The sequence below is a fragment of the Loxodonta africana genome, chromosome 11, assembly GCF_030014295.1.
Source record: "Loxodonta africana isolate mLoxAfr1 chromosome 11, mLoxAfr1.hap2, whole genome shotgun sequence".
Taxonomy (NCBI): domain Eukaryota; kingdom Metazoa; phylum Chordata; class Mammalia; order Proboscidea; family Elephantidae; genus Loxodonta; species Loxodonta africana.
Window position 1 is genome coordinate 10,186,200 of NC_087352.1, and position 26,745 is coordinate 10,212,944.

General features: G+C 41.3%; 1 protein-coding gene across 7 annotated transcripts in view; it reads left to right on the forward strand.

Annotated features, from left to right (window-relative positions):
* The first annotated feature begins 3,582 nt into the window (after positions 1-3,582).
* LOC100660545 (zinc finger protein 234-like) overlaps positions 3,583-26,745 on the forward strand; it is a 30,032-nt gene continuing 6,869 nt past the window's right edge. Inside the window, exons 1-4 of one of the 7 annotated variants that reach the window (XM_023543121.2) lie at positions 3,584-3,787; positions 4,667-4,803; positions 15,075-15,153; positions 18,428-18,554. In XM_023543121.2, the coding sequence (XP_023398889.1) occupies positions 15,139-15,153; positions 18,428-18,554 (142 nt within the window). In that variant the 5' untranslated portion in view covers positions 3,584-3,787; positions 4,667-4,803; positions 15,075-15,138. Of the gene's footprint in view, positions 3,788-4,666; positions 4,804-15,074; positions 15,154-18,427; positions 18,555-26,745 lie in introns of all 7 variants that reach the window. The other 6 variants (XM_023543120.2, XM_064293772.1, XM_023543119.2 and 3 more) reach the window with 6 other exon arrangements.

The following is a 26,745-nucleotide window of genomic DNA, read 5'->3' on the forward strand; positions in this document are numbered from 1 at the left end:
ATAATAATAAGACTTAGCTGTGAGTGTCAAGCCCGGGTGAGTGTCAAGCCAGCTTTTGAATGTCAGAGGCTACTTGTTTTTTTTTTTTTTTAATTTTCTCTCTTTTCAATGAAGCAGTATGCAGCCACTGATTGGGAGAAATTAGACTTTCAGTGATTGACATTGGAAAATATCTAGATTATATTGAGTTTAGAAAAAGAGACACACAACATGAGGTTTTTATATGAGTTCATTTTAGAAAAAGAAATCTGTAGATGGAAGATGTGTATGTCTGGAGAGAAAAAGCATCTGGTTAACTTCAAGCAGTATTTAAGTGTGTTGTAGGGGAAAAAATCATCTCTAAGTTTAGTAAAGCAAAAAGAAAGTTTTATTCGGCATATATTCAAAAGGACAAAAGTTGAGAAGCGGACAAAGCATGTTGCCAGAGTTACGTCTGCCTGAGTCTAAGGAAATATTACAGAGTAAGAAAGAATGGGAAAACAGACAAGCATCCTGCCACAGCCATGTCTGCCCAAGTCCAAGGAAGGTTACAGAGTCATCAGTATATATTAACATTACAAATGGGCAAAACCATTGAAAGCTTCACGTTTTCACAGATTGGCTAGAAACTGACACCCTACATTTTGAATTGCCTTTCTTAACAATCATTGGTACAGGTTTCAGTAACAACAGTCAGGAGGGTCTTCATTGGTCCAACAAATTTCTATTCACTAATTTTTTTGTTTTTTTTAAATGTTAATAGAAAAAGATAAGAGTGGAAAGTCTTTTGTGTTCTGGCTTCTGTGAAAGGTTCCCTAAAAGATATTTCTAAGATTATTCTATCTATTGTCTTTATACTTCAGGGCCCAGCTGATGTGTCCTTGTGAGCCCAGCTCCAGCTGGGCCACATTAATTCATTTTAATTTACACATATTATAATTACTAAATAGAATGCAGATATTTTAGCTAAAAAAGTATGAAGGTAAAAAAAAGTTAACACTACAACATCATTCCTCACCTGCAGAATCCTCTCGAGTGTTCTTGCATTAAATCATAGGTTTTTTGGGGGTTCAAGAATGACGCTAACCCCAACGTCTTTAGCAGTTATGTTTGCTTGGAGATGTTAGATAATGTATTAATTTCTCTGAAATTCGGTGTTTTCTCCTCCAACATGGGGGAAGATGGCTTTTCTATGAGGCCTTCAGGTCCTCTCAAATAGTGGTTGTTTTTCCTGGCAAACTTGTAGTATCAAAGGGCATTGGTACCTTCTTCGGTGCTCAGTGCCCCTCCCAAACCACCCTACCTCGCCCATTCTTTAAAGTGTAGCCTCACACTGTCAAAATTTTGCTAACCATTGTTGTGTGGCGTCCAGTTGATTTTCCACTCCTAGCGAACCCATGTGACAGAGTAGAACTGCCTCATAGTGTTTCCTAGGCTGTGACCTTTTTGAGAGCAGATCACAGGTTCTTCTCTGCAGAGCAGAAGGTCAGGGTGGGTTTGAAATGACCATTGCACCCCCAGGACACCTTATACTAATCATTACCTTCCTCTCAGTCTTCTACTGAACCCCTGTTGTTGTTTTTAGGTGTGGAGTAGGTTCTGACTCATAGTGAACCCATGTACAACAGAACGAAACACTGCCTGGTCCTGTGCCATCTTCACAATTGTTGCTAAGCTTGGGCCCATTGTTGCAGCCACTGTGTCAATACATCTTGCTGAGAGTCTTCCTCTTTTTTGCTGACTGTCTACTTTACCAAGCACAATACCCTTCTCCAGAGACTGATTCCTCCTGATAACATGTCCAAAGTATGTGAGACATAGTCTTGCCATCCTTGCTTATAAGGAGCATTCTGGTTGTACTTCTGCCAAGTCAGATTTCTTCATTCTATTGGCAGTCCATGGTATATTCAATAAATTCTTCTCCAACACAATTCAAAGGCATCAGTTCTTCTTTGGTCTTCCTTATTCATTGTCCAGCTTTCGCATGCATATGAGGCGATTGAAAATACCATGGCTTGGGTCAGGCCCACCTTAGTCCTCAAGGTGACATCCTTGCTTTTCAGCACTTTAAAGAGACCTTTTGCAGCCAATACGCCCAGTGCAATGCGTCTTTTCTTTTTTTTTTTTTTGTACAGTCTTAGGAGTTTCATTAAATTCATAATGTTATGTGTCCACCATTCCAGTATCATACAGAATAGTTCCACTGCCCTAAAAATTGCTTATGCTCCATATATTCATTCCTCTCTCTTCCTCCTGAATCCCTGGAAACCACTGATTATTTCACTGTCTCTATAGTTTTGCCTTTTTCAGAATGTCATATAGTTGGAATCATACAGTATGTAGCCTTTTCACACTGGCTTCTTTCACTCAGTAATATGCATCTAAGCTTCCTCTATTTTTCATTTATTCATTTTGTGTGGCTTGAAAGCTCATCTCATTGTACGCCATTGTATGGATGTACCACAGTTTGTTTTTTCATTCTTTTATTGAAGAACATCTTGGTTGCTTCCAATTTTTGGCAACTATAAAGAAAGCTGCTATAAACATTCATGTGCAGATTTTTTTGTGAACATAAGTTTTCATCTGATTTAGGTAAATACCCAGGAGTACGATTTCTGGAACCTAAGTCTATATTTTGCTTTGCAAGAAACTGTCAGACTGTCTTCCAAAGTAGCTGTACCATTTTGCATTCCGACTAGTAAGAATGAAGAGTTTCTGTTACTCCACATGCCCATCAGCATTTGGTGTTGTCAGCATTTTAAATGTTACCATTCTGATAGGCGTGTAGTATCTCAGTGTTCTTTTAATTTGCAATTCCCTAATGGCTACAGGGTCGCTATGAGTCGGAATCGACTCAATGGCAGTGTGTTTAGGTTAAATGGCTTATGATATTGAGCATTTTTTTTTTACATTTTTATATCTTTGGTAAGGTTTCTGTTCAGATATTTTGTCCATTTTATACTGGGTTTTGTGTTTTTTTTTTTTTTTTTTTTTTACTGTTTTAAGAGATCTTTGTATATTTTGGAGGTATTTTAAATAGACAAAGGACAATTTGAAAAGTATGATAAGGTGCTACTTGAGAACCATCTGCTAGCCCAGTGCTTTATATACCCACCCATTCCCGCTGAGTCTATTCCAACTCATAAAAAAAAATAATGACCCTATAATACAGAGTAGAACTGCCTCATAAGGTTTCCAAGGCTGCAATCTTATTGGAAGTAGACTGCTATGCATTTTCCCCACCAAACGGCTGGTGTCTTCTGATTTCTTGACTGCTGCTTCCATGGGTGTTGATTGTAAATCCAAGTAAAATGAAATCTTCACAGCATTCATCTCCTCTTGGTTTATCATGATGTTGCTTACTGGCTCAGTTGTGAGGATTTTTGCTTTCTTTATGTTGAGGTGTAATCCATACTGAAAGCTGTGGCCTTTGATCTTCATCAGCAGGTGTCTCAAGTCCTCTTTGCTTTCAGCAAGCAAGGTTGTCTCATCTGCATAAGGCACGTAGTTACTGATTCTTCTTCCAACCCAGATCCACTACAGCTGGCATTCCCGCGTGATTCCCGGGCACTTCCGCTCGGGCATGCAATTCTGCGGAATTCTGGGAAATGTAGTCCAGAAGCTGTGAGCAATTACGGGCACTTCCGCTCCAGCAGTGTGAGGTTCTTGTTATGTTTTTTTCTGTAGTGGGTATTTCGTCGTCTGTTCCCGGACCATTCCAAACTCTCTGGACCCACGTTTGAGACCAGCAACGAGGAGCACATCGATTTACAGGAGAGAAATCACCATTAAAACGGAGGTTTGAAAGGTGAGGGCGGCGGTTCACTATTCTCACGCGACTTTTCCATTTGGGGCGATTCCGGTTGGTGACCGGCTGGGGTCGTGCCTCGCCTTATTTGAGGGTCTCCTGGGCTCTCAGCTCCGCAGTCCGCTTTCCTCCGTTTGCACACGCGCTGCCAGTTCCTCTCCGTACAGCATTGGGCGTGTTACTTCGTTTCTGTGTGTCTCCGTCGCAGTTACGTAAAAAGGGGATATTAGTAGTTTCTTGAAGGGGCGTGGAGACGCAGTGTTAAACGCTAGGCTGCTAACTGAAAAGAAGGCAGTTCAAACCCACCAGCTGCTCCGCGGGAGAAAAGACCTGGTGCAAATCTATCTGCTGTCGTCAAGATTACAGCCTAGAAAACCCTGTGGGCAGCTCTACTCTGTGTTGTAGACGCTGTGAGTCTGGATCGACTTAAAGGCAAACAACAAGTACTTTCATAACAGAATTGTTTTGAGAATTAAAAAGACGTAGTGTAAATTAAAATCTTAAAACAATTCCTGCACGTGATGAATGGTGATATCTCATTGTTACCCATAAAAACCCCGTTGCAAAGGACGTGCTGATTCCGACTCATGGCGACCTTCTGTTTGTTGGTACTAGTTATTTCATTTCCTGAGAAGCGCTCCTCTAGGGTCCCGGTTAATAATTGGGGAACAGAGGCCCCGATGGACAGAGTGATTAAGTCTGGACAGAGTGATTAAGTCTTCCTTCGCAAACCCCTGTGTAATAAGACATACATAGGTTAACCAAAACCTCGTTGAAAGTTTGTGCAAAGAATTTAAATTCACCAAAAAGTAAATTAGCCTTTGCCCTTGTTTCCTGAGAGGACAATCCTAGGCCTTGAAAATTTCTTGTGCATTTCAGGTGCTTTATTGTTTTAAATCCTCCAGACTGTGCTTGAGGAACTGTGCAAAGGAATGGGGGTTGGCCAGGCCAGAGACCTCTTGGTAAGCTGATACCATCTGTTCTCAGAAAAGGCGTGTGGTTCAAACCAGTTTAAGGTAAACAAAAATATTTTATATTGTATTAACCTGTCGTCTTCTTAAAAACCTATAATCAGTGATAAAACCAAAACCAAACTCTTTGCTATGTAGTTGATTCCGACTTATAGTGACTCTATAGGACAGAGTAGAACTGCCCCATAGGGTTTCCAAAGAGCAGCTGGTGGATTCGAACTGCCGACCTTTTGGTTAGCAGCCCTAGCTCTTAACCACTTGGACACCAGGGCTCCGTAATCAATGATAAATAAAAAAATCAATGATAGTGAGTTGTAAATGTGGAGGTTGGTGTATTGTCGAATGTTTTTATGTGTATATTTTAACCACAATTTAAAAAAAAGAACGTAATTTTAACTGTCCCACTTTGGGCCCTCCTTTTTTTCTTAAACAGAGGAGTCTTCTGTGTGCATAGGGATTAAGTGCTGGAATGAACCCTGTATGTCTTCATTTCTTTGTTCTTTATTTTTTTTAACACGTTGACTCAGAGATGAAGTCAGAGCTCTGACCGCAGTGGCCCTGGCCTTTGTCTTTGAGTCCTGCAGGAAGTGGGATCTTCCTGGATCCCCTCTGACCTCTTTCCTTAGGAAGGAGGGAGTTGCTTCCAGCTGGTCAGAGTGAGGAGAATGAACTGTGGTGTGTAGGGGACAGTGAGCAATCATTGTAATTCACAGCTTCCTTTCTTTCTCCAGCCCCCACTTTTCCAAAAGGACTGCTCAGAGGTGGAGGCAGTGATGCCTTCGCTACTCTGGTGGAGAGCCCTACTTGAGAAGGGCTTAGGGTTCTTCTTCCACAAAGATTTTCACATGTAGAGCGTGTAACATGCACTCTGGCATGGGTTAAAATTTAGTTGTTAAGTTCCATTCTAAGGGTTTTGTATAAATTAGCACTGTCAAAGAGAAATATTGATAACAGACATCCTACTGTGATTTTAATTTTTTTATCCACCAAACCAAACATTCACTGTAAAGATATTCCAAACCAAATTTCATTCTCCCAGTGGCTTTTCTTTTACCCAGAGCTGCTATTATTTTCTTTCCTGTTCTCAACCAGGCTTACTAAGTTTGAATTTCAAAAGGCATGACTGAAGTTGGATGGAACGCCTTGTGACCTGATATCCCTTACTCTCAGTAAAAGGCGAGGCCACGGTTCAGTCAATTATGTTGAGACTGGCCAGTATTTGATGTTCTAGTCTTTTGTCTCCTCTTCTCTTCATAAGCCTCACTATAACTGACTGACTTGGAGGCATCTGCTTTCTCTGGAATCAAACTGGTCTCTGTGCATATAGAAAAACTGCTTTGAGTAAACCTTATATTTCAGTTTCTTTGAGTTTTGATTATTTTTAACACTACATAATTTCACACCATGGCTGTATGAAGTGGTACTGCTTTTTGCTATTTTAAAGGTGAGTCATTTACCCATAGTCATCCAACTAATAGGAAGTGGAGCTGAGATTGGAACCTCAACAGCCTGAGACCAGACCCTGAGCTCATTATCCCTGGGATGTAGTCTCCATGAGCCACAGAGAACTGGCTGGAATCAAGTTGGTTGTACCTTCAAGGCAAGGCTCATGGGCTTGAACTTCTCTGTGAACATTTAAAAATCATTCTCAACTATTTTATTTGATTCCAAAGAATTTTTGTTTTTTTAAGAGGCTTTCCTGCTGTTTTATTAAAGGTCCCTGACAGGTTTACTTTTTCTCCTTCACATCCTACTCTGCGGCCCTGCTTGACCCTCTTTGTGTGAATCCCGAAGAACTGAGCATTGGCATGGGCCATGCGGAGACGGTCAGACATCGTGGAGTCTTTATCTTGCCGCATGATGACTCAGAATGTGTCCTTGTAGACGTTCTGTGTGGGCATTTGCGGCCCCGTCAGCTGAGTGGGAATTTGAGTTCCTGTGTAGAACAGTTTCCCTACTTGGGGAGAGGGGAGGGACTGACAGCTTCCGGGGGAAGAGGATGAGCTTAGAGAGATACTCTTTGAGTTGCTGCATGTTGGGCTGCAGGAACTCCGTGGGCTTGGGATTGTTCCGCCCTCGCGGATCCACAAAGATCCCAGTGTTCTGGGCCACCATCTTGTGGGTGCTGGCCACCCATAGCTCTTCCAAGCTGAAGCCCCGGGCAGCTCAGACTTTGGTGTAATCCCGCATTGTGTGTCACCACACTATGGGTGGGTCGATCGGGATGCAGGGAGCGGAACCGGTGCTGGGGCCTTTTGCTTGTCGGGTTCTTCCGCACTGCAGGTCTTCCGCCCTGGCTGGTTGACCCGTGTGGCAGGTGGTGTGCCGCTGCCCATCCTTCTGGAAGTGGTGCTTCAGGATCACGCTGTTTGGACGGGGCGCCATGGCTGTCTAATATACATCGTGAAGTGGAACAGACTAGTGGAAAAGCTGTTTTGTGTTCTTATGGAACCATATGATTGTGGAGAATTCAGAAAATACAGAAATAAGCAGAGAAAACAATATTTATAGTTACCTATTTTTTTTAGTATGACTGCAGAATATAGAGATAGCAGCTGTAAAACTTGCGATGCATTTCTTTATAGTGGATCTTTGTGAATCTTTGTATATTCATTTATATATAAACATTTCAAAAAATTGATATCATTCTTTACATCATGTCCCCCCCCTTTTTTTTTGTAAAGATGTACCACTTTATATAGACTTCAAAATATAAAAAATTACCCAGGAAGTTCTGAGTCTTCTGCAGCCTGGGGGCCTGTTGCAGGGAGAATGTGCCTAGGAAATAGCAATAACATTATCCCAATTTTTCTGGTGAGATAAGTGATGCCAACCAACATTTGACAATCTGTTGGTCAGAGTGCAGGCAGTACTGAAGTGTGGTATCAAACTTACTGAGAATGTGGGTGTTTCAAGGCAGGGTTCCTCCCAGACCATCCACCACAGGCTAACTCTGGCTTTCTGCCAGGCTGCTCCATCCAGTGTTCTGATTATTTCTTAGGCAGTTGTGGCTGTGCCGCATTATTAGAAGAAGGGCCCCACAGTGGCCTTAATCTCTGTTTCCTGTGAGGGCTTGTTGATTTTTTATTGTTGTTGATTTGTGACTTAGGGGACCCCATGTGTTACCGAGAACTGTTCCAAAGGATTTCTTGGCTGCAATCTTTTTTTTTTTTTCCATCCTCTTATGTTTTATAACTATGGATATTTCCAAATACCCCCAAGAAAAACTACTGCTATTTTTTTAGATATTATCATCATCATCATCATCATCATTATCATTACTATTGTAATTTCTAAGAGTACTTCCTGATTTTTTAATCTCATTTATTTTTTAATAGCAATTTTTTAAATTTGTACTTCAGACGAAGGTTTACAGAACAAACTAGCTTCTCATTGAATGATCACTATGCGTATTGTTTTGTGACACTGGTCGCCAACCCCATGCCACATCAACACTCTCGCCTTCGCCACCTTGGGTTCCCTGTTAGCAGCTTTCCTGTCCACTGCTGCCTCCTTGTCTTGCCCCTGGGCTGGTGCGCCCAGTTAGTCTTGTTTTGTTTTATGGGCTTGTCTTATCTTTGGCTGAACGGTGAGCCCCAGGAGTGACTTCATAACTGAGTTAAAAGGATGTTCGGGGTCCATACTCTTGGCGTTTCTCCAGTCTCCGTCAGACAAGTAAGTCTGTTTTTTTTTTTTTTTTTTTGGTGAGTTTGAATTTTGTCCTACATTGTTCTCTAGCTCTGTCCAGGACCCTCTGCTTTGATCCCTGTCAGAGCGGTCAGTGGTGGTAGCCGAGCACCATCTGGTTGTGCTGGACCCAGTCTGGTGGAGGCTGTGGCAGTTGTGGTCCATTAGTACTTTGCACTAATCTTTCCCTTGTGTCTTTGGTTTTCTTCATTGTCCCTTGCTTCAGACAGGTTGAAACCAGTGGAGAATCTTGGATGGCCGCTCACAAGCTTTTAAGACCCCAGATGCTACTCACCAAAGTAGAATGTAGAACATTTTCTTTATAAACTATGTTATGCTAACTGAGCTATATGTTCCCCAAGACCATGGTCCCCGCAGCCCTCGGCCCAGTAATTCAGCCCCTCGGAGTTTGGATGTGTCTACGCAGCTTCCTTGACCTTGCTTTGGACAAGTTGTGCTGGCTTCCCCAGTATTGTATAGTGTCTTACCCTTCACCAAAGATACCACTAATCTATTGTCTATTTACTGTTTTCCCCCTCTTCATCCCTCCTCTTCCTCGTAACCATCAAAGATTGTTTCTTTTTGTGTGTAAACGTCTTCATGAGTTTCTATAGTAGTGGTCTCATGTAATATATGTCCTTTTGTCATTGACCTATTTCACTCAGCATAATGCCCTCCAGATACATCCATGTTGTGAGATGCTTTGCAGGTTCATCATTCATCTTTATCGCTGAGTAGTACTCATTAACAACCTGCATTATGCAGATGACACAACCTTGCTTGCTGAAAGTGAAAAAGACTTGAAGCACTTACTAAGGAAGATCATTAGTCTTCAGTATGGATTGTACCTCAACATAAAGAAAACAAATCCTCATAACTGGACCAACGAGCAACATCATGATAAACGGAGAAAAGATTGAAGTTGTCAAGGATTTCATTTTACTTGGATCCACAATTAACAGCCACGGAAGCAGCAGTCAAGAAATCAAAAGACGAACTGCATTGGGTAAATCTGCTGCAAAGGAGCTCTTTAAAGTGTTGAAGAGCAAAGATGCACCTGACCCAAGCCATGGCATTTTCAATCGCATCATATGCATGTGAAAGCTGGACAATGAATAAGGAAGACCGAAGAAGAATTGACGCCTTTGAATTGTGTTGCTGAAGAATATTGAATGTACCATGGACTGCCAAAAGAACAAACAAATCTGTCTTAGAAGAAGTACAACCAGAATGCTCCTTAGAAGCAAGGATGGTGAGACTGCACCGTACATACTTTGGACGTGTTGTCAGGAGGGATCAGTCCCTGGAGAAGGACATCATGCTTGGCAGAATACAGGGTCAGCGGAAAAGAGGAAGACCGTCAGCAAGGTGCATTGACACAGTGGCTGCAACAATGAGCTCGAGCATAACGATTGTAAGGATGGTGCAGGACCGAGCAGTGTTTTGTTCTGTTGTACTATGAGTCAGAATCAACTTGACAGCATCTAACGACAACAACAGTACTCCGTTCTGTGTAGGTACCATAGTTTGTTGACCCATTCATCTGTTGATGGGCATCTGGGTTGTTTCCATCTTTTTGCCCTTGTGAACAATGCTGCAGTAAACATGGGTGTGCATGTCTATTCGTGTCATGGCTTTTATTTCTCTAGGTTGTATTCCTAGGAGTGGGATTGCTGAATCATATGGTATTTCTATTTCTAGCTCTCTAAGGAAGTGCCATATCGTTTTCCAAAATGGTTGTACCATTTTGCAGTCCCACCAGCAGGGCGTAAGAGTTCCAATCTCCTGCGGCCTCTCCAATGTTTGTTATTTGCTGTTTTTTTGATTCCTGCTAGTAATGTCAGGTCAAGATGGTATCTCATTGTGGTTTTGATTTGCATTTCTCTAATGACTAGTGATTGCCAGCATTTCCTCATGTGTCTGTTAGCTGCTTGAATGTCTTTGGTAAAGTGTCTGTTCATATCCTTTGCTCATTTTTTAAGTGGATTATTTGTCTGTTGTAGAGGTGTTGGGTTTTCTTGTAGATTTTAGAATTGGATCTTTGTCGGATTTTTCATAGCCAGTTTTTTTTCCCCAGTCTGTAGGTTCTCTTTTTACTCTTTTGGTGAAGTCTTTTGATGAGCATACGTGTTTAATTTTTAGAAGATCCCAGTTATCTAGCTTATCTTCCAGAGTTTGTGTGTTGTTAGTCATGGTTTATATCCTGTTAATGCCGTGTATTAGGGCCGCTAGCATTTTTATGGTCTTTATAGTTTTTCGTTTTATATTTAGGTCTTTGATTCATTTTGAATTAGTTTCTGTGTATGGTGTGAGGTATAGGTCCTGGTTTTTTTTTGCAGGTAGACATCTAGTTTTGCCTGCACTGCACTGTTTGTTAAAACGACTGTCTTTTCCTTATTTGATGTTCTTTGGTCCCTTCTTGAAGATGAGGTGACCGTCGGTGGATGGATTTACATCTGGGTCCTCAATTCTGTTCCATTGTTGTACCAGTGCCAGGCAGTTTTGACTACCGTAGCTGTATGGTAGGTTTTGAGGTCAGATAATGTGAATCCTCCTACTTGATTCTTCTTTTCAGTAATGCTTTACTTATCCGGGGCCTCTTCCCTTTCCCTAAAGTTAATGATTAGTTTTTTATCTCTTTAAATAATGCTGTTGGTATTTGAATTGGGATTGCATTGTATTTGTAGATTGCTTTGTGTAGAATTGACATTTTCACAATGTTAAGTCTACCTATCCATGAGCATGGTATGTTTTTCCATTTTATGTAGTTCTGTTTTCTTACAGTAGTATTTTTTTTTTAATTAGTTTTTATTAAGCTTCAAGTGAACATTTACCATTCCAATCAGTCTGTCACATGTAGGTTTACATACATCTTGCTCCCTTCTCCCACTTGCTCTCCCCCTATTGAGTCAGCCCTTTCAGTCTCTCGTTTCGTGCCAATTTTGCCGTCTTCCCTCTCTATCTTCCCATCCCCCCTCCAGTCAAGAGTTGCCAACACTCTCTCCAGTGTCCACCTAATTTAATTAGCTCACTCTTCATCAGCATCTCCCCCCCCCCCCCCCGCTGACCAGTCCTTTTCATGCCTGATGATTTGTCTTCGGGGATGGTTCCTGTCCTGTGCCATCAGAAGTTCTGGGGAGCATTGTCTCTGGGATTCCTCTAGTCACATTCATATCATTAGGTATGGTCTTTTTATGAGAATTTGGGGTCTGTATCCCATTGGCCTCCTGCTCCCTCAGGAGTTGACAGCAGTATTTTGTAGTTTCCTTTGTATAGGTCTTTTGCATCCCTCGTTAGATTTATTCCTAAGTATTTTATTTTTTTTAGGGGCTATTATAAATGGTATTGTTTTCCTGATTTTATGGTTCTCTTTATCGGTGTATAGGAATCCAGCTGATTTTTGTATGTTTATCTTGTATCCTGCTACTCTGCTGAATCTTTCTGTTAGTTCCAGTGGTTTTTTTGTGGAGTTTTTTGGGTTTTTTATGTATACTATCATATCATCCTCAAATAGGGACAGTGTTACTTCTTCCTTACCAACTCAAATGCCCTTTATTTCTTTTTCTTGCCTTATTGTTCTAGCTAGGACTTCTAGCTCAGTGTTAAATAGGAGTGGTGATAAAGGGCATCCTTGTCATGTTCCTGTTCTCAAGGAGAATGTTTTCAGCCTCTCTCCATTAAGAATGATGTTGGCTGTTGGTTTAGTATAGGTGCCTTTTATTATGTAGAGGAATTTCCCTTCTTTACCCATTTTATTGAGAGTTTCTATCAGGATTGGGTGTTAGACCTCCTGATTTTTTTAATGTTTTATTTTTATATAATTTCAAACCATTGGGAAAGTTGCAAAAAGAGTATAAGGACCTCTCATATACTCTATGCCCAGATTCACCAGTTGTTTACACTTCTTTGCTTTGTTGATAACCATCAGCCAAGTGCCATCAGGAGTATTCCTGGAATCAAAGACAGGTTGTTTATCTTAACTGCAGCAAGGAAGCCCACACATAGCAGGGAATGGTGGGATGCTATTGTAAGAGACAACTAAGGGGGCTGGTTGTAAGGTTTTAGCAGGATATATTTTTGGTAGCTGCACAACGAAATGACATACTACACAGTCGTGTGCCATTCCCCTGATTTGTTGTGGATCTGACAGTGTTTTCATTGGCGGATTTTCAGAAGCAAATCACCAGGCCTTTACATTTAGTCAGTCTTAGTCTAGAAGGTCTGCTGAAACCAGTTCAGCGTCATAGGTTGGTAGTTGTATGTGAGGCGTATTTCGTGGAAATCAAACCCAGGTCTTCTGCATGGAAAGCAAGTGTTCGACTGTTAAACGACCAGTTTGTCACAGCATAATATACTAGATGCTTTAAAATGTTATAATAGATAAAAGTAGTTAATAGTGTTATTGCTTAGATATTAGTCATACTGTTACCTAATCCACAATCCATATTTAAATTTGTTCTTTTATCCCCAAATAAGTCTTTTATAAAGGTTTTTCTCCCTGTTTAGGGCGTAATTTATGCATTACCTTTAGTTGTCATGTTTCTGTAAGCTTTCATCTAGAACGATTTTTTTTTTTTCTTGTTGTTTTTTAAAAAGTATGGGCAAGTATTTTAGAGAAAGGCCTTCTTTTGGGAATTATATGGCATTTATCATGTTTCAGTTCAGATGATGCCTTATTGGCAGTGATACAAAAGAAGTGGTGCAGTGTCTTTTCAGTGAAACACGTCAAGAGGCAAGGGATGTGAGTTTGTCCTGATATTGGTGATCTCGGTTTTGTTCACTTGGCTTAAGGTGATGTCGGTCAGAATTCTGTACTGAAAAGTTACTATTTTATCTTTCGTAGATAATTAATTTTGGGGAGATACATTTATTATTGGGAATGCTACTGTAAAAACCAGCTTCCTCAACCCTATTTATAATTAATTCAAATGTACATTTTATATCAGTGTGGACTCAGAACCCACTCTTATTTTCAGTTTTGGGCTTTTATGATTAATGGTGCTATTAATATACACATGCAAGTCCTTTATATGGACAAGTCTTTAAATAGACATGTGTTTTCAGGCTCGCTGGGTAGATACCTAGGCAGGGAATTGCTAGGTTGAGTGGTAGTTTCAAGTTTAACTTCTTGAGAAACTGCCTGTCTTAGTCATCTAGTGCCACTCTAACAGAAATACCACACGTGGATGGCTTTAACAAAGAGAAATTTTCTCACACTCTAGTAGGCTGGAAGTCCAAGTTCAGGGTATCAGCACCAGGGGAAGACTTTCTGTCTCTGTCGGCTCTGGAGGAAGGTCTTTGTCATTAATCTTCCCCTGGACTAGGAGCTTCTCTGCACAGCAACCCTGGGTCCAAAGGATGCGCACTGCTCCCGGCACTGCTTTCTTGATGATATGAGGTCCCCAACTCTCTGCTTGCTTCTCTGTCTTTTTATCTCTTGTAAGATAAAAGGTGGTGCGGGCCACATCCCAGGGAAACTCCCTTTACATTGGATCCACAATGTGACCTGAGCAAGGGTGTTATGTCCCACCCTAATCCTCTTTAACCACAGGCAGAGATTATGATTTATAACTCATAGGAAAAATCACAAAATGGAGGACAACTACACAATACTGGGAATCATGGCCTAACCAAATTGACACATATTTGGGGGGACACGATTCAGTCCATGACACTGCCAAACTGTTTTCCAGACTGGCTTCATCAAACTGTTTCTTTCCAGAATCTTGTGTTTTTAATAAAAACTAATGTGTTTTATTTTTCTCCACACATGTTGATGTATTTTATTCCTTCATGTTTTAATTAGTTTTATCAAAGAAATGCATAATCTTAGTTGAGAACTTTCAGGGATACTATAAGATTTGCCAGCATTAGTGTTGCGGGTTTTTAGGTGTTTTAAAGGGTCTTTTTTAGGACCTTTTTGCATAATGCAAAAAATTCAAACCTTTTAGAAAGTAATTGTCTATGCCAGTTTATGTGTTATTATTAAGAACAGTGTTACAGAACACAGGCCTGTTTAACAGAGTTTTCAGAGGACAAATGGGACCTTCAGTTAGCAGCAGTCACATCAGAAGCCCATGTATCTGACCACGTTCCTTTGGTAGAAGTTAAATCTCTAAGGATAGCTGCCTACTATAGAATATCATGTGATTTTTTTTTATACCTGCGAAGAAGTAAGAACCCAGACTTCTAAGAGTTTTTCCCCTTGCAGCAATCCTGTCAGTGGGGACTCTTTTACTTCCTGTTTTACAAATGACAGAATTGAGGCAAGGAGTTGGTACTAATTTGCTCAAGATGACACAGCTAGGGCGGAGTCCTATCAGGATTTCAACTCACATATATGTATTGACCCCAGAGCTGACTCTTATTCAGTGTATTGTCTCAAATGCTACCTTGAGGGCCACAAGGCAGCTGCTGAGGGGGCCACTGTGTAGCTGTGCAGTGTTTACTGAACCCAGACTGAAAGAGGTCTAGGGCGTTTCATGTCCACATCGTGGTTTGTACATCAGGCCGTGTGCAGCTGCAGTCACCCAGATGAGAGGGCCGCTTGGCTAATTCACAGTGAGAATCCATGAAGGTGAGTGACATCCCTGACCACCTTTTTTTATGTCTTCCTTCTCCTTCCCTAGTTCGGCATTCCCAGGACTCTGTGTATTTCAGGACTCTGTATGTCACCAGAAGTAGGAAGAAAAAATGAGCACGTTCATGGTGAGTGCTGCTTACCTTTTTGCTGTTAAAATTCTTCTCATTATGCAGATTGCACTCTTTGCTTTCTTATTCTTGTAAAACTTCATAGAGAACAATAGACATTTGCATACCTTTTGTTTGCCAGGTGCTTGCTTTATATCTTTGGCTTACCTTCTATTTGTTTTTCCATTATCTTATTTTTTTTTTTTTTCTCAAAAATGAGAATAAAAAAAGGATCAGGAATGAGCAGTTCTCACACTTTAGTACTCCCTTACTCACTAATTAGCTGTTTTTATTTTCTCATACTTCTACATGTACTTTTATGTGTTTATATTCACTATATGCATTTAATTTTAACTTGTCCATTTTTCATTTACTTTTTAAAACAATCATTGTTTTTGAGATTAGTTACATTATTTTCCAATTAAATTGTACTTTTGTATTTCTTTCTTTCTTTTTTTACATCCCAAAACTAGAAGGGGCTTACAGACCATTTTCCTTCAAACCCCTCCTACTTTTTTTTTATTATTATACTTAAATGAAGGTTTACAGAGCAAATTAGTTTCTCATTAAACAGTTAATATACATACTGTTTTGTGACATTGATTGCCAATCCCATGACATGTCAACACTTTCCCCTTCTCCAATTTGGGTTCTCCATTACCAGCTTTCTTGTTGCCTCTTGCCTCCTCCTCCTTGCTCCTGGGCTGGTGTGCCCATTTAGTCTTGTTTTTTTGTAAGGGCTTGTCTAAGGGCGGTCTTTTTGTTCTGCAAGTTAGAATTTTGTTCTGCATTTTCCCCCAGCTCTGTCCAGGACCCTCTATTGAGAATCTCTGTCAGAGCAGTTGGTGGTGGTAGCCAGGCACCATCTAGTTGTGCTGGACTCAGTCTGGTGGAGGCTTGTGGTACTGTGGTCCATTAGTCCTTTGGACTTACCTTTCCCTTTTGTTTTTGGGTTTTCTCATTCTCCCTTGCTCCAGACGGGGTGAGACCAGTGGAGTATCTTAGATGGCTACTCAAAAGCTTTTAAGACCCTAGACACTATTCACCAAAGTAGAATGTAGAATATTTTCATTATACACTATGTTATGCCAATTGAGTTATGTGTTCCTCCAGATGAACCCTCAGCCCAGTAATTCCATCCCTCAAGGAGTCTGGGTGTGTCTATGGCACTTCCATGACCTTGCCTTGCCTTGGCCAAGTGGTACTGGCTTCCTCAGTATTGTGTACTGTCTTTTCCTTCACCAAAGTTAACACTTATCTACTGTGTAGTTGGTGATTTCCTCTCCCCTCCCTCATAACCATCAGAAGTCATTTCTTTCTGTGTAAACCTTTTCTTGAGTTTTTATAATAGTGGTCTCATACAATATATGTCCTTTTATGATTGACTTGTGTCACTCAGCATAACGCCCTCTGGAGTCATCCATGTTGTGAGATGTTTCACGGATCCATCATTTTCTTGATTTTCGCGTAGTATTCCATTGTGTACATGTACCAGAATTTGTTCTTCATTCATCTTTTAATGGGCACATAGGCTGTTGCCATTTTTTTGCTTTTGCAAACAGTGCTGCAGTAAATGTAGATGTATACATGTCTATCCATGTGATGGCTTTTATTTCTGTAGGACATATTCCTAGGAGTGGGATTGCTGGATTGTGTGGTATTTCTGTTTCTATTTTAAGATAGCACCACCTCACAGAATACATCACAGAACTCAAGAAACACTAACAACAACAACAACAAAAAAACCAAACCTGTTACCATCGAGTCAATTCCAGTTCATAGTAACCCTATAGGACGGAGTAGAACTGCCCCATATGGTTTCCAAGCAGTGGCTGGTGGATTTGAATGGCTAACCTTTTGGTTAGCAGCCGTTGCTGTTACCCACTGTGACTCCAGAGCTCAATACTTACTGTACCAGTTCTATTATGGCAAAAAGTTCTAAGTCAAAACCAGTCAAAGATAGAAAGTTGTAGGGTAAGGTTAGGAACTGCCCCAGTCAGGAAGCTTCCGTCATCCTCAAGGACAGTTCACACGCCTGACACATCAGTATGTAACAATACAAAGAATATTGTCAACCAGGGAATGTCACTTGTGTTTCACGTTCATAACGTTGTGATTTCATTACACAGTCATGACTGATTGAATGGAGACCACATGATTGAACTCAAAATCAAGTCATGCCCACATCCTAGAAGTTGGGCCGGTGCCATGTGAGTCAAAGCTCCAAACATCTGATCACATAGTGGTGGTATTTCTCATGTGGCCAGCACCAATCCTTAGTCATCTTGTTAGCATAAACTACCAGTGTGGTCCGGGGAGGCCATCAGGAATAACAAATACTCTACAGTAACTGAGGAAATTCCTAGGGTTTAGAGGCTACCTCCCAAGAACCAGGGACAGAGGCCAACCAAAGACTTGGTTTCACACCTGGATTTCACACCTTGAATACTATGCAGCCATAAAATAGGTTGAAATAGGTGACAATTATAGTAATAATTAATTCTAATGGTAATAGCTATTCTTTACTAAGCACTTATTCTGTGCCACATAGTTACAAGTCGTGTGTGTGTCTGTGTGTATACAGATGCGTATATGTGTTTTCTCGTTTATCCTTGAAAGAAACTTGTACAAACCATTGAACTATGATATAAGGAGGAAACTAAGACGTGTAAGGGCACTTGTCCGAGATCACCTGGCTATCAAAGGACAGATTATTGGAATATGTACTCAGGCATAGTAACTACCACTCAGTGCAATGAATGTTGAGATTCATGGATGTGGCATGTGTCTTGCGAGTTAAGAGGATGTACTACATTAAAAAAAAAAAAAAAGTTTTTTTTTTTTTTTTTTTTAAACTACATGTCTGTCCAAGACAGGATACCAAAACCATATTCGTTGTTGAAACATTAAAGAAAAGTGCTACCAGAGGCAGTGTGTGTGGTAGGAGAATGGTGGGTGGTATCAAATTGTATTGAAAATAAAGTAACCATCTTTTCTGAGGCAGTTGGTGATATGAATCAGAAGGTAAACCGTGTTTGTCTTAGAAGGCAACATTTCGAGTTTTAGGGGTTTTACTCTGAGGGCACAAAGTAAAAATACAGTCTCATTCACTGCCCCACTGTAGGTGAAGCTAAGGAAGGTCTAAGGCATTGGGAGGGTAGAAGGAGAAGGATTGGGAAATCTAGACAATGACTCGTGTTCCTCCAAATCTGGAACAACTTCCCCTCATTCTCCCAGACTTTTTAAGTGGGCAGTATTCTTAGACTAGGTATGCTTGTGCTTGATATTGTAGGAATTGGTAACATTCGAGGACGTGGCTGTGGTCTTCACTGAGGAGGAGCTGGGGCTGTTGAACCCTGCCCAAAAGAAGATGTATCAAGATGTGATGGTTGAGACCTTCAGGAACCTGGTGTCAGTGGGTGAGGACAGCCTCTCTCTGGAGGATCTTTATCTTTTCAGATTTTCAAGATTTGGAATGGTCTTAGAATGGTCACCTGAGTTAGGGTAACTGACTCTACTACCTACAATTTTTTATGAAATAAAACACAGTAGGAAGTATCAGCGTTCCTTAGGAAGGAAGGAGCACATTGCAGCACAGACTTCAGCGGATTGCACCTGTGGTGTGAGAGCCAGTAGGAGGAGATTTAATGGAAGCAGACATTGGTTTAGAAGTAGGTCAACCTATATTTTAGTAATACATATTTATGCATTTGCGTCTGGGTCTTTTAATAAATGACATTTCTTCAAATATGTCATCTTAGAAAAAATGTTGGAAAAACACTCCTTTTGATTATTTCATGAGAATGCAGTAGGAATGCAGATTTCCAGTAAATTGTAGTATGTTTATCTTAAAAAGGTGACTTTGATTGTACACAGGCCTCCAATCTTTAAACATGATATGGCACTTCCAACCAAAATCAAATCCATTGTCTTTGAGTTGATTTTGACTCATAGCGATCCTATAGGACAAAGTAGAACTGCCCCCCAGGGTTTCCAAGGCTGTAATCTTTTTGAAAGCAGAGACTGTCACATCTTTCTCCCGCGGAGTGGCTGGTGGGTTTGATCTGCCAACCTTTCAGATAGCAGCTGAGCATTTAAACCACTGCACCTCCAGGGCTGCTATATGGCACTTAAAAAGACGGGAAAATGCTTGCAACGATGAGGACAGCAACCTCAAGACCCGGGAATTCAGATCAGAACCAGTCATTGGTAATCCTTGTAGGTGTTTGTGCATGTATTTTACTTTCTGTCACCCTACTTGCTGTCATCCTTATGCAAATTGCCAAATCTTTCTCCTGGATTGTTGCAGCCACCCTTGTACTGATTGTCCTAATTGGGCCCTATAAAAATGGCACAGAGGCGGTGTCTGAATCTCTTCTAACTTCACAAGGGGGGAGGGGATTTAAGATCAATATCCCGAGGCTGATTCTTGTGAGGCAGGGTCAGGCATGCCTCCTCTCTCTCTGCCATCTTCACCAACCCTGACACCAACTGTCCCTCCCATGGCACTTGCTACTTCTCTGCTGGGTTCAATAATTCATTGCAGTGGCCACACAGAACTCACAGGCTGTACTCGTGACAATGGAGTTTATTAAGAAAGTAATAGGTTGCAATTCAGGCTCGGGAACACTCGAGGATACAGTTCTTCTATCAGGACAGCCTCTTGCCAGCTGTGCTTGTAGGCACGCCTCTCTCTGGCCCTAGACCTCTACACAAAGACACTCAGCTTTCTTGCTCTGGGAGCCAGGAAACCCACTGCTTTGTCTCCTGCTTCCAGGTGTCTGTTGCTGGGTCTCTGCCATTGCTTCTCTCTCTCTGTTTCTCTCTGTCTCCTGGTTCTAGGAGCTTCTCAGTGCAGGTGTCCCAGGTCCAAAGGACACGCAGGCCCCTGGCTCTTCGTCCTTGGTGGTGGTATTCTCTCTCTCCCGCCTCTTGGGTGGCTCATTTCAAGCCCAGTGAGATGGCAAAACTGACCAATTCTTTCAGTGGGCCACAATTACCCTATCACACAGTCCTGCCCAATCACTTGCGTGGGAGTTACAAGACCATGGCTAGAAATGCCTTGTTAAGTAATTCATTACACCACATGCCCTTTCTCTCCTAAATTCTGTTCGCCATGTAGCCAGTGAAGTGATCTGTGGGAAATGAAGTCAAATGAAGTCATTCCTCTACTTAAAACACTTGGTGGTCTTATGTTTCTTAGAGTGGTTTACAGAGTCCTACATATTCTAGTCTTCAGGTGCTACTTCTTCTGTGAATACACTATCTTATCTTTTTCTCTTGGTCAGTGTGTACCTGCTATTTGCCCTCCTTGTTTCTCAGATGTTGTATTAGTCTTTTATTGATGCAGACTTGGTGGCCTAAAATCAAAATGTCAGCTGGGCTGCCTTGTTGTCTGGAGAATGTAGGGAAAATTCATTTGCTTGCCTTTTTAAGCTTCTAGGAGCTGCCAAGTTCTTTGCCTCGTGGGCCTAGCCCTCCAATGCAAGGCCAGCAACATTGCATCATTCTGAACATCCTTCTATGGTCACTTTTTCTGCTGACTCTCCTGCCTTGCTCTTCCACTTCTAAGGACCCCTTTGCATATATTGAGCCTGCCACATATGGTAGGGTAATCTTCCTGTTTTAAGGTTAGCTGGTTAGCACCTTAACTTCCATCTACCACCTCAATTTCCATTTGCCATGTAACCTAACATATTCTCAGTTGTGGGAATTAAGATTTGGAAATCTTTGTGGGACCATTATAATTCCTATTGGATGCTTTTGCCTCAGACCCCTTTACTTGCTGTCTCTATGTCTGAAATTCTTCTTCACCTGAAATCTTCCTGACCCCCTTTCTCAGTTCATTCAGATCTCTGCTCTGGTTTATTTCTTTTTTCTTACTGTGCATTAGGTGAAAGTTTCCAGAGCAAAGGAGATTCCCATTTGATAGTTTATACGTAAAATGTTTCATGTCCTTGGCTTCATTCTCCACAATGTGTCTGCATTCTCTCCATTTCTGCCCTGGCTTCCCAGTTTCCTTTTGACCTGATTTTCTACCCCTTTCTGCCTTGTCATCTTTGGTTTTAGGCATGCCCTTTGGATCTTCTATAATTGGTTGTTCTAAAGAGCATGTTACTCTTTATTTATTTTATGGGCTTGTCTGTTGTTTGGCTGGAAGTTCGTCTCTGAGATTGGGTTCAGTTTCAGGTCAGAAGGGTGTCTTAGGGCTGTAGTTGTGGTAGTTCTTCCAGTCTCTATCAGACCAGTAACTCTGATCTTTTTTTTTTTTTAATTTGATGTTTTGCTCTACATTTTTCCCCTTTTCTGTCCGAGACCCTCTGTTGTGTTCCTACTCAGAGAGGTTGGTAGTGGTAGCCACGCACCATGTAGTTCTGGTCTCAGGGTCATGTAGGCTGTGGGTCATGTGGTCCATTAATCCTTTGGACTGTTTGCGCCCTTGGGTCTTTGGTTTTCTTCATTCTCCTTTGCTCCAGAAGGGGGGATACCAATCTTTGTATCTTAGATGTCCACTAAAAAGCTTTTAATACCTCAGATGCTACTTACATAGTAGGATGTAGAACGTTGTGTTTATGAACTGTGTTGTGCCAATTGATGTAGGTGTCCCCTAAGTCTATGGTCTTTTGTCTTCGATCCCAGGAACTTCACCCCATGAGGTATTTGGTTATGTCTAAGAGGTTTCCCTGACTGTGCCCCTTCTGTTCTGTGTTGTCTATATTAATATTTGAGAAACATCTACAGTCATGTCTGTTGAAACATCCATCACCAAGCATGTGTCTGCCGCGGGTGTGCTCCCTGCCTCAGAACGCTTTATTCGCTGTTTCTGCCTGGAATACTCTTTCACCTGAAATCTTCCCAGCCCCCTTCCTTACTTCCTTCAGTTCTCTGCTCTGTTTCAATATCAGGCAAGAAATCTTGTCCTTCCACACTGTAAAAGTGGTGTGGCAGGGACATCTGATATCCTCTAATTCCACAAGGAGGAAGGAGAATCAAGATCAATAGCCCAAGGCTGATTTCCATGAGGCAGAGGTCAAACATGCCTCCACCCTCCAACCTTTTTACCAATTCTAACACCAGCCATCCCTCTCACCACACAATCTACTTCTCTGCTGGTTTGATAATTCGTTACAGTGGCCACATAGAACTCATAGACAATACTCATGATTATGGGATTTATTAGGAAAGTGACAGGTTACAATTCAGGTTCAGGAACACTCAGCAAACAATTCTTCAATCAGGACATCCTTTTCTTGTCTGTGCCTGCAGGCACATCTCTCTCTAGCCCCTCTGGCCTTTGCCCTGCTTGTTAACATAGCTTTTTTAGCTCCACTGATAAGTGCCCTGAAGCACCCCAATCCATCAGTAAGCCTTATCCCAAAGGTGCTCAGCTCTAGCTTTGTGAGTCGGCAAACATAGCTCCACCAGGTACCTGGAAGCACCCTACATCACCAGTAAGCCATCTGCCTGAAGGCACTCAGCTTTCTTGCTCTGTGGGCCTGGAATCCCACCGCAGCATTTCTTGCTGGTCTCCTGGTTCTGGTCCCACTGTTTCTCTGGTGCCGCTTTTCCCTGTCTTTGGTGTTACAGCTCTCTCTCGGTCTCCTAGTTCTAGATGCTTCTTCAGCACAGGGATCCCAGCGCCAAAGGATATGCTCCATTCCTGGCTCTTCTTTCTTGATGATGGTGAGATCCTCCCCTTCTGCCTCTGGAATGGCTTGCTTTAAGCCTAGCAGGATGGCAAAACTGACCAATTCCCTTGTTAGGGTTCCATATACCTTACTTGCATGGTCCCATGTTCACAAGGGTGCCATGCACCTTATTTACATTTTTAGGAAGCTATCCAGTTTCCTTGATGGGCCACAAGGCCTCATTTACATAGACCCATCCAGTCTTTCGGTGGGAGATAGAAGAGTATGGCCAGAAGAGCCCTGTTAAGTAATGTACTGCACTGCAGACTCTATTTAAAATACCTTCCACTCTTTACTCCCCTTGCCTTGGCCTATTTTGTCACATCTTTTTTTTTTTTATCTGCTTAATACCTGTCACACTTACTGTAATGTTATCTCCAAGAATGGAAGATTCTTGTCCATTTTGTTATTGCTGGCTTGTCAGGGTCTAGAATTGTCCTCGTATATGGCAGGTATCTGTATATATTTGTTGACTTTAGGAATTGAGTTAATATACGTAGGGACCTCTCTGTCTTCCTGATTCATGGAGACAGCTAACAGGTGACGCACAAGCCAGAGTGAGTGAGGCCGTTGCAGAAGAATTTGTCTGCTCATGGAAGCCTGGCTGCATTCTGCGTTCTTAGATGCCCTTGTGGTGAGTGTGCGTGTGTGTGTGCTTGCACTGGACCCACATCCTAGGAAAACACTTAAGCATTGTGTTTGTGACTGTGCTGAGTAATATACTTTCCCTGTGGCTTTCTTGGAGCCTTCCATAGGGGAGTATATTCATTTCTAGAACAAAATACTACACTTTATGTTACGATTCTGACATCTGCTTCTGAGACAGGCCCTCCAAGAACAACAACAACAAAAAATCTTTTTTTTGAAGTCTTAGAAAATAACCAGGCAAGCTTAATTTCCCTTGAAAGTCTTGACAGCTTTGGCCCATTCATTCTTAGATAGTGCACATCCACGTCATTACCCGAGTTTCCTGTTCCTTTGTGCCAGAGGGGGCCGATTTAGGCAAGGGGAACATGAGTTAGCTGTGGGTTGCCTGTATTTCTGATTATTTCAGTGTTCCATTTGAATTTTTTGCTTAGTTAAGGACGTACCAACTTCTGTTCCAGTGTTTTTGAGCATAAGCTGTAGTAAAAAAGGTGTCTGTTAGTGGGAACATTTCATGTTTGTGCAGATTTATATATGAACTCACAAAGCATTTCCTATACTGACATTCTTGTTATTATTTTTTGCTTGGGAGAATGCTCTGACATTTTCAGTTCTTTTTTTTTTTTTAATGCTTATTATAAGCTTTTAAATGTATTTCACAACTCACTAATGGGCTGTAGTCTTCAATTGGAAAACCTGTTGTGTGCAGTTTGTCTACATCCACAGATTTTCAATAGTGTTTTCAAAGAGACGTCCCAAAAGTCTCAGAAGGAACCTGTGCATAGGTCCTTGTGCTTTCTATTCACTGATTTTTGCTACCTTTGAGTTTCACCTCAGCAGCATCACTCTTGGTGGACCCTGTCTGTGGAACAGCCTTCGGTTTCCCACAAAACTGCAGTCCTACTTTACAGAACTTACTTGGAAACACTTTTTTGTTTCTGTACTTAAACATTCACAAAAATGTGAAATGGATTTATTTATTCATTCAACATGCACTTTTTGAGCACCAACTATTGCCATGCACCCTTCTAGATACTAGTTATAAAGCAGGAAATAGTGTAAATGCTTATCCTTATTGATACTGCATTGTAGTCAGAAAGACATACAATAAGCAAAAATGACCTAGATAGCATATCATATGGTAATAAGTACCGTATAGAGTATGGAGTCAAGGGGGACGGAAATTGCCAAAGGTGAATTGGCCACAGACAGGGTTTATTATTTTACCTTGGACTTATTGATGGACGGACAATTGAGCACAGACCTCAGAGAAGTAAGAAACCATCCATGGAAGTATCTTATCTCAGTAGAGTTCCAGGCTGAAGGTAACTCCCCTTATAAGACTGGCTTTCAGAAAATTTCATTTCACTGTGCCTTGTTCTTTCCTTTCTCCCCAGCTCTGTCTGCGTTGTCAAAGATTAGCTTGTACTGGCTCATTTTTTTCCCTGAAGATTCTAAAGTTCTGAATTACTGTCAGGTTTCAGAAAAGTGTATGTCATTACCTCAACTTTTTTCCCCCTTTGTCCTCATGGAGAAATCTTCTCAGCAGGAGCTAAAGGAGCACTCTCTGCTTATATGCTGCATTTTAGTCAGTAAGGGGTAGTGTGCTCTTCTCCCAAATCTGCAAGTCATTAAAACCATTTGAGGGACTTTCAGATCTTTAGGCGTTGGAGTAATTTTCTAATAAAATAATCCAAGACAGAGTTCTATACAAACTGATTAAATGTCTGCTAAAACAAATGAGCATTTATCCATCCACGTATGAGCAGCTGATATTTGACAAAGGACCAGTGTCAGTCAATTGGGGAAATAATAGTCTTTTTAACAAATGGTGCTGGCATACCTGGATATCCATTTGCAAAAGAATGAAACAGGACCCATACCTCACACCATGCACAAAAACTAACTCCAAGTGGATCAAAGACCTAAACATAAAGACTAAAACGATAAAAATCTTGGAAGAAAAAATAGGATCTACCCTAGGAGCCCTAATACAGGGCATAAACAGAATACAAAACATTACCAAAAATGATGAAGAGAAACCCGATAACTGGGAGCTCCTAAAAATCAAACACCTATGCTCATCTAAAGACTTCACCAAAAGAGTAAAAAGACCACCTATAGACTGGGAAAGAATATTCAGCTATGACATCTCAGACCAGCGCCTGATCTCTAAAATCTACATGATTCTGTCAAAACTCAACCACAAAAAGACAAACAACCCAATCAAGAAGTGGGCAAAGGATATGAACACACATTTCACTAAAGAAGATATTCAGGCAGCCAACAGATACATGAGAAAATGCTCTCGATCATTAGTCATTAGAGAAATGCAAATTAAAACTACGATGAGATTCCATCTGACACCAACTAGACTGGCATTAATTCAAAAATCACAAAATAATAAATGTTGGAGAGGCTGCGGAGAGACTGGAACTCTCATACACTGCTGGTGGGATTGTAAAATGGTACAACCACTGTGGAAATCCATCTGGCGTTATCTTAAACAGTTAGAAATAGAACTACCATACAAACCAGAAATCCCACTCCTCGGAATATACCCTAAAAATACAAGACCCTTCACACAAACAGATATATGCACACCCATGTTTATTGCAGCTCTGTTTACAATAGCAAAAAGCTGGAAGCAACCAAGATGTCCATCAACGGACGAATGGGTAAATAAATTGTGGTATATTCACACAATGGAATACTACGCATCGATAAAGAACAGTGACGAATCTCTGAAACATTTCATAACATGGAGGAATCTGGAAGGCATTATGCTGAGCGAAATGAGTCAGTTGCAAAAGGACAAATATTGTATAAGACCACTATTATAAGATCTTGAGGAATAGAAAAAATGGAAAAGAACACATACTTTTGTGGTTACAAAGGGGGGAGGGAGGGAGGGAGGGAGGGAGAGGGCTTTTTATTGATCAATCTGTAGATGGGAACTGCTTTGGGTGAAGGGAAAGACAACACTCAAAACAAGGAAGGTCAGCCTAATTGGACAGGATTAAAAGTAAAGAGGTTTCCGAGATAAAATGAAAGCTTCAAAGGATAGCGAAGCAGGGGCTGGGGTCTGGGGAACTTGGTTTGAGAGGACTTCTAAATCAATGGGCAAAATAATTCTATTATGAAAACACTCTGCATCCCACTTTGAATTGTGGCACCTGGGGTCCTAAATGCCAACAAGCAGCCATCTAAAATACATTAATTGGTCTCAACCCACCGGGAGCAAAGGCAAAGGAAGAACACCAAGGTCACACGACAA